We start from the raw sequence: 8,887 nt of genomic DNA, 5'->3' as shown, positions 1-8,887 counted from the left end.
CACGCATGGACCCCCTGCTCTGGTCTCAGCTGCTACAAAAAACCACCAGGAAGGTCTTCCAATTACCATCACTGCAGGTTACGAAGGTCAAAGCCGGGAGCTCCGTGCCGGCAACACAGAGCCAGGTGACTGGACCTTCTGCTTCTGGAGGAAAATGGGGTTGCCAGGTTAAAGGATTTGAGGGCAAAGAGTCTGAGCCGTGTAAGCTGCAAAGAATGCTGCCCGAGACACTTGACCCATCACAATGATGTAACAGCCAGAGACTTGGGGTGTATATTTTTGATTTTAATCCTGTTTCCATATTTATTGCATTTCACCTTTGGCTAGAATGCATCCACGAATGATTCCTGCATGCCTGCATTTTGTGACTCTCATGCCTCCCTCCTACGCTGCATTTAATTTTATTTGTTTGCTTGTTTGTTTATATGCTGCCCATCTGACTGGGTTACTCTAGCCACTCTGGGCGGCTTCCAACAAATTAAAACACAGCCAGACATCAAATATTTAAAACTTCCCTATGCAGGGCTGCCTTCAGATGTCTTCAGATGGAAGTATAATGATGTATCTCTCTGACATCTGATAGGAGGGTGTTCCACGGGGTGGGCCCCACCACCAAGAAGGCCCTCTGCCTTGGAACACCCCAAGGAAGTTGAGCCCAGTGTGGAGTCCTGTATCTTTATATCGCATGACCTGTAACCTTATATACATCAAGAAACGTTTGATGTTTATGACTCTTTGTGTGCCTTGCTTGAACCCCTGCATAAGCTTTGTTACGAATTTGGACTAGAAGGCTCCAGAGCATATGGGATTTCCATGGGGGTCTTCAGCTTCTAACTGCTTTTGCTTCTCTCCTTCCAGGACTGTTATCAAGGAACAGTCGACATCTGGCTCAACATGCTCACCAGCTTGCTGTCGGAGGCCCCCTCTCTGGAGACGCTGCAGAAGATATTAGTGGTAAGGGAGTCCCCAAGGTGTCAGAGCAGGGGGAAGCAGCAGCTCCCATGCCGGAGGACAGACCCTCTTGAAATGATTGCACGGGGGGCATCTGTGGCCAACTCGCTGGTTGTGGGTGCTGATGGTCAAGTGGGCCTCTGTTCTGCTAGCAATGCTTGTGCAAGGCACACAAGATATGTCCTCTGCTGATGGCCTGTGGGGAAGGGCCGTGGCTTGGGGCAGAGCATCTGTCTTGCATGCCCAAGGTCCCCGGTTCAGTCCTCAGCACTCCAGGTGGGGCTGTGAAAAGGCTCTCTGCCTGAAAGGCCAAAGGGCCAACTGCCAGTCCTCATTACCTGTGGATCAATGGCTGGGCTTGGTCTAAGGATGCTTCCTGCATTCCATTGCTATGGCTGTGGTGAGGTGTATGTTGTATTGTTGTAATTATCACACACACAAACACACAAATGACAGATTGCAGGGCAGTTCACAACATAAAAATACAAAATCAGAACAGAAAATGCATAATAAAACAAAAGCAACCCAAGAGCCAATTAATATCTAATTCTACTAAGCTGCCTCGAGTCCCTGTCTGGGAAAAAGGTGGGCTATTATTATTATTATTATTAATAATAATAATAATAATAATAATAAACAAATTGCAGCAAACTTTCTCCTTTACAAAACAACCCCCTTTTGCAATTTGTCCCCTCTATGAAGCTTTGTGAATTTGCAAACCTGGATTAAGGGTTGTCCTTCCATGTGATGACGATGATTTCTCTCCCGCAGCACACAAATGGCTGGATTGACTCCACAAAAATCAGTGAGAGGCAAAGAGCAGTCAAGACCACCAACGTACTCCTGAAATATGTCTCCGAGCATTTGGACTTTGATGTGAGTGACCAAGGCTTAACGCTGCAATTTCAAATCGTATTGCGTTGGAAAGTTCAGGTGTGAACTAGATGAAAGCTGTATGGCATGGCCATTCCAGGGGAAGGTGCCAGCCAGTGCTATTTTTCTAGAAAAAGAGGTGCCAGGACTCACCATGAACTCACCACCCTTGTTCTCTTATAATGGCAATAGTGCCCACCTGAGAGGTGCCAGTGTTAGCTTTTTGCAGTATAGTAGCACTGCAGAGAGCTTGCTGGGGAGACAGTGCATAAAAAGGGACTCAAAAATAACTTAAACAAGATTTTAATAACAAAAACAAAAACTCCTTATACACTAAATACACCAACAACAAACCAGACCCAACCACCAACCCATCCCCCAGGGTAATGGGAAAGCTAGGTGCTGCTCCTTATATACTACACCCAAATGCTGACACAGCTTAATCAATACAACTCAGCACCTGCTATGTTTCACAGCTGTAAAGCTGGGTCTCGTTATTTTGCTCTGGCCCCTTAAAGACATACACAACTGGTGGAACAATGATGAACCTTTACATTTAAAGAAACCATTCAACATTTCCCCTGCGGTTCATCATTGTGGAACAAAAACATAAAGCATATTTTGTACATGTCTTTCATGTGTAACCTTTGGAAGTGCTTTAGTAAAAATGTCTGCAATTTGATTGTCACCTGGAACATATTGAAATACAATCATTTCATCAGCAATTAGTTTCTTTACAAACTGTAAACGTAACCTTAAGACTCTAGTGCATTGCGTATTGGTCTCTGAAAACAGGATAGCGAGTCCGCTCTGGGAATCAAGGTAAACTCTTACTAGTAGTGTTACTTTCATCTGTAGGTCTGCAAATACTTGCAGATACCATTCCACATCACGAGTGGCCTGAACGCATGCACATAATTCACTCTCTGTTGTGGAGAGACAAATAATGGTTTGTGTCTGGGACTTCCATTCAAATGGACAACCTTTATAACAAAACACCATACCAGACACACCCCTGCAATTATTTTGTTCCACTGCATGAGATGCATCGCAGAAAATTTCAAAACCTTTGTCAATACATGATGTAAACTGCAACCTATAATGTTTGGTATGTTTAAGGTACATTACCACTCTCTTAAGAGCAGAGAAACATTGCGTAGTGGGCTTTTCCACAAATTTTGCCAGAAAGTGAAAAGCATAAGTTATATCTGGTCTTGAGATTCTTTGAATGAAATTTAGCTTGCCTATAGCAGAACGATACAAAGTTTTGTTAGGAAATGGCTTATCTTCACCTGTAAAGGTGAAACCACATACCATAGGCGTTTCCTTCCCATTTGCATTTTCTTAAACCCATTTTGAATCAATAAGTCTCATATCTGGGGTTTGTGGTACAAGAGACCAGGTGTTATGCTCTTTTAAAGAAGCTATCTCAGAGTTGATAGCTTTATACCAATTTACTTGGTGCTTAGGTAAATTCTGAACATCATTGTAGCTTTTTGGCTCAAAAACCGCCTTATTGCCATACACAGTATTTAAAAGTTCATCTGCAAAACGTTGTGGCTTCTGTCTCTTTCTATCTGAACGTCTCAGTCCGGAAGGAGAGTCAGACTCCTCAGACTTAATGGGACTAAGTAAACTACTAGTTTCAGGTTGTAAATCATCATTGTCAGACTGAAGAGGTGCCTGTAGGCTAAGATCACGGTCAGAAAACCCAAGAGAATCTAACCTCCCCTCGGGTGCCTGTGACTTTAAATCATCAAACAAATTATCAGATTCAACAGGCTTTTTGTCTTGTTCCATTAATTCAGAAGCACCATTTCCTGCTGCTGCTGCTGCTGCTTCTTCCTCTTCTTCCTCAGTATCATTTATACCGTTAGTATCTTGGAAAACAGCAACGCCATTCCAATTTACAGTTTGTATCATGCTTCTGGTAATATGAAATTTGCCAGTTGCTGGTATGTAAATTCTGTACGCCCCCTTCTGGTAGCCCATTAATTTTCTCAGAACACTACACTCACCCAATTTCTGCTTAGCGGGATAATGCATAATTACATCTGAATCCCAAATGCGTAGGTATTTCAGATTAGGGCGTTTTTTAAACAGCTTCTCATAGGGGGTGACATCTAAACCAGAATGATAACTGCGATTTCTAACGTAACAAAAGGCATTGAGCGCTTCAGCCCAAAAGACTTTGGGCAGATTAGCATCGTACAGATAAGTTTTAACCCCTGCCTGCAGGTCATGCTGCACAACTTCAACAAGCCCATTTTGCCAGGGACTTCGGGGGCAAGATAACTCGTGAGTAGGCCCCTGTGCCTCAGAAAAAAATTCCCCGCCCCGGTCAGAAAACAGATACTTAATTGGTTTGTTAAAATGCATTTTTACCCAGTTGCAAAAAGCTCTGTACTTCTCAAATGCTTGGGACTTCTCAGCTATTGCATAAGTCCAACAATATCTACTATACTGGTCTATCAGGGTAAGCCAGTACTTAGAACCTCCTAATGATGGTGGGAGTGGCCCAACTAAATCACAATGTACATGCTCAAATGGCTCAGTTATTTTCCTATCTGAGCACCTACCCTTGCGTGCAACCTTAATCTTATTCTTGCAACAGGATAGACATTGCATAAATAATTTACATGGTTTTAAGTTTAGGCCATTAACAATATTCTTTGTCTTAATTACATCAGCAAAATTCAGGTGTCCCAGAATTCTGTGTGCTTCATGGACACACCCGGAATGTGGCCTTACACTCCTCAACCCCTGGCTTGACTGTGCTGCTCTGCAATTTATAGGCGATTGGGAGTAGGTGTGAAAATACAGTCTATATAATCAGAGTCCCGGGCATACAATAGACGTTTGTTCCCATTGAAAAACTCACACATTGACTTTAAGAAACGCACAGTTATGCCTTGACGAGCAAAACTTCTTACTGACAATAAATTGTCCACTGACGGGCAGTAAATGCAGAGTTCGCCAAGCGACTGCAAGACTTGTGAATTGGCTAAATGTACATTACCAATTTCCTCTTCGAAAGAAATAAACAAGCTTCGATTGTTGCAAATGTGCTGAGATGCTCCTGAGTCCACAATAAAAAACTTCCACTTGGCACCTTTAATTCTTTTATGATCTGTAGTCCGAGCATGAAAAGCTCGCGGCTCGTTTCTGTCTTTGTGGTACAATGTCGGCTGCTGGGCTGATGACTGTGACTGACGAACAGAAACAGACTTGGGAGTACTTTGCTTTCTTTTGGATCTGCAGTCCTTTGCAAAATGTCCCTGCTTATTGCAGAACCAACAACGCTTTGCAGCTTTAAATGCAGTCGTATCAACACAAGTTTGCATATGGCGTTCCTCATTGTTTCTGGAAATAGGAGTGCTTATGGCACAAGCCTCCCTTCTATCCAACTCGCCCATTAATCGTGCCGTTATTATTTTTTTTATTAAATTTTTATTAAGATTTTAAAGGTTACAAAAAAATAAGAAAAAATACAGTCAAAAAAGAAAATAAGAATAAAAAAAACAATACATATATCAAAATACAGAAAAAAGAAAGATAAAAAACAAAGGTAAAAAGTAAAAAAAGTAAAAAAGCAAATCAAACCTTTAACTCGCTTAGTTGCAATCACTTATTTCCTTGACTTCCTCATGCCTCCCATTTTTGTATTCTAATTCTGTTAGATATTCTAGCAAATCCTTCCAACCTTGTTTTTATCCTAATAGTTTATCTTAACATACTATACTTCCCCTCTTTATATTTTAATTCATATAAATATTTCAACACATCCTTGATCTTAATTTTATCCTCATATCTTATCTTAATATACTGTAATTTTCCATTCTTTCCTTCATCAAGTTATCATCCACTTTAACTTTGTTTAATTTTATTTCCCATTAAAACTTATATATCTGTACTTATTCTTAAGACATTTCCCCTAAGGTCAAAGAAAAAATTCAATTCCGCTATTTTCCCATCTCTCATAAAAAAAACAACAAATTTATATTATATATACTTTAGATTCCCAATTTTCTTTCACCAAATCCCCTCCCCGGTTTCGGCCCCTCAATAGTTCCATTAATCTCGGAAAACCATCAGCCCGGAGATCTTAAATCCGAGGCTCTTAAGTCTCTCTCCTGTCCCCTCTGCCGGTCTTTTTGATAATCTTTAATGTTGAAAATCAGATCTTGGGGAAGCCCCAACCCAACAGTCATCATATAACTTCCTGCCAAACTTCCATAGTTAAAAGTAGGGCCTATAAAGTATTCCAAATCTTGTTTCACACTCTTTTCAAATCCAAAGGCCCCCAAAGCTCCAATCTTCCAATCTCCACCTGGCTCGGATTTATATTCCAAAGGTCATTTGATCTCCACATAGGGTGATCTCTCCATCTTTCATCTTCCAGGCCAAACCAGGCTTCCATCTCCAAATATTTACTTCTCCTAGTTGTCATCATGTAGGGCCTCAAGTAGTAATCCACTATTTGCCTCTGTAGGGTTACGGCTCCCCCTTTCCTCACTTTGCTCACAACAAGATTCTCCTTTTCAAATTTTTCAATTTCTTCAGTTGAAAGAGGTTCCTGTGCTTGGTTCTTGTCCACTTCTTTGCCAAAACCTACTTTTGTTTCCAAGATTACCACGTTAGTAGCCATAACATTTATCTGGTCTTGCAGCTATCCCAAGAGATAAAATGTCCTGTTCAGTTCACACTCGATTTCCTTCCTAACAGCCATACTTAAATAGTCCAAGGTCAAAAACTAGTTTCTCAAGGCTTTTATCTTTAGCTGCATCCTTACGACAATAACCCAAAGCTACCTCTAGAGGGATTCAAATTCTTTTTCACTCCTTCCAGCACAGACCCAAAGGTCCCATACATTGAATTATAACAGTTCCTTTCTTCCTTTTAAACATAAAGTTGTAACAAAAACAGGCAGTAGAAACAAAGTCCTTCTTTTGTATCCTAACAGCTAACTTGACAGCTGTCAAATCACTGTCAACGGGCTCACACAGACCACTCCCGGGTCTGGGGATGTGGCACTTCAATTTCACGGATTTTAACCTTCTCCTACAGGTTCCCCTGCTTCCAAAAAAGATATTGATGATAGTTTCAATCAATGGAATTTAGGTCCTTTACACAAAACTCTCCATGACCTTAGTTAACTGGTTCTTTGCTTCAGTTTATTTACAGAAAGGGGAGGCGGACTTCCTGTTTGGACCTTCCCTGATCGGTACCATTTTTTTTAAAAAAAAAAACTTTAAATACTTTAGAATTCCAATTTCCGTTCTACTCACAGGTTGTTGTTTAAAATCCATTTGTCCACAAGAAAAAGTCAGCGCTCTCCGGCAACGGCTACGCGGCTTCACTCCGTAAAAATAGCGGTAGATTCAAAACACCGCGCCGCTCACCCCACGTCACTTCGGAACCCCCGTAAAGGGGTTTCCCTGTGGGTAGAATCATAGAATCATAGAATCATAGAGTTGGAAGAGACCACAAGGGCCATCGAGTCCAACCCCCTGCCAAGCAGGAAACACCATCAGAGTACTCCTGACATATGGTTGTCAAGCCTCTGCTTAAAGACCTCCAAAGAAGGAGACTCCACCACACTCCTGGGCAGCAAATTCCACTGTCGAACAGCTCTTACTGTCAGGAAGTTCTTCCTAATGTTTAGGTGGAATCTTCTTTCTTGTAGTTTGGAACCATTGCTCCGTGTCCGCTTCTCTGGAGCAGCAGAAAACAACCTTTCTCCCTCCTCTATGTGACATCCTTTTATATATTTGAACATGGCTATCATATCACCCCTTAACCTCCTCTTCTCCAGGCTAAACATGCCCAGCTCCCTTAGCCGTTCCTCATAAGGCATCGTTTCCAGGCCTTTGACCATTTTGGTTGCCCTCCTCTGGACACGTTCCAGTTTCTCAGTGTCCTTCTTGAACTGTGGTGCCCAGAACTGGACACAGTACTCCAGGTGAGGTCTGACCAGAGCAGAATACAGTGGCACTATTACTTCCCTTGATCTAGATGCTATACTCCTATTGATGCAGCCCAGAATTGCATTGGCTTTTTTAGCTGCCGCGTCACACTGTTGGCTCATGTCAAGTTTGTGGTCAACCAAGACTCCTAGATCCTTTTCACATGTACTGCTCTCAAGCCAGGTGTCACCCATCTTGTATTTGTGCCTCTCATTTTTTTTGCCCAAGTGCAATACTTTACATTTCTCCCTGTTAAAATTCATCTTGTTTCTTTTGGCCCAGTTCTCTAATCTGTCAAGGTCGTTTTGAAGTGTGATCCTGTCCTCTGGGGTGTTAGCCACCCCTCCCAGTTTGGTGTCATCTGCAAATTTGATCAGGATGCCCTTGAGTCCATCATCCAAGTCGTTGATAAAGATGTTGAATAAGATCGGGCCCAAGACAGAACCCTGTGGCACCCCACTAGTCACTCTTCTCCAGGATGAAGAGGAACCATTGATGAGCACCCTTTGGGTTCGGTCAGTCAGCCAGTTACAAATCCACTGAGTGGTAGCATAGTCAAGTCCGCATTTTACCAGCTTCTTTACAAGAATATCATGGGGCACCTTGTCAAATGCCTTGCTGAAATCAAGGTAGACTACATCCCTTCATCTACCAGGCTTGTAATTCTGTCAAAAAATGAGATCAGGTTAGTCTGACATGACTTATTTTTTAGAAATCCATGCTGACTATTGGTGATCACAGTATTCCTTTCTAGGTGCTCACATGCTTAATGATCTGCTCCAGAATCTTCCCTGGTATTGATGTCAGACTGACTGGGCGGTAATTATTTGGGTCCTCTCTTTTCCCCTTTTTGAAAATAGGGACAACATTTGCCCTCCTCCAGTCTGCCGGGACTTCGCCTGTTCTCCAGGAATTCTCAAAGATGAGTGCCAGTGGTTCTGAGATCACATCTGCCAGTTCTTTTAATACTCTTGGATGCAGTTCATCTGGCCCTGGAGACTTGAATACATCTAAACTAGCCAAGTATTCTTGTACTATCTCCTTAGTTATTCTGGGCTGTGTTTCCTCTGCTGAATCATTTGCTCCAAATTCTTCAG

The 8,887-nt window shown here is 42.1% G+C and overlaps 1 protein-coding gene across 1 annotated transcript in view; it reads left to right on the top strand.

Moving 5' to 3' along the window:
* Positions 1 to 111: 111 nt before the first annotated feature.
* The window catches only part of LOC309351798 (maestro heat-like repeat-containing protein family member 7), a gene marked incomplete at its 3' end in the record, with an annotated part of 34,312 nt that continues 25,536 nt past the window's right edge, over positions 112 to 8,887 (top strand). Inside the window, exons 1-2 of the mRNA XM_081879764.1 lie at positions 112 to 954; positions 1,723 to 1,827. Of these exons, the coding sequence (XP_081735890.1) occupies positions 895 to 954; positions 1,723 to 1,827 (165 nt within the window). The 5' untranslated portion in view covers positions 112 to 894. The remainder of the gene's footprint in view (positions 955 to 1,722; positions 1,828 to 8,887) is intronic.

Source organism: Podarcis erhardii, assembly GCF_964252035.2.
Source record: "Podarcis erhardii genome assembly, chromosome: 1".
Lineage (NCBI taxonomy): Eukaryota > Metazoa > Chordata > Lepidosauria > Squamata > Lacertidae > Podarcis > Podarcis erhardii.
This window is presented reverse-complemented; position numbering and strand designations above follow the sequence as displayed.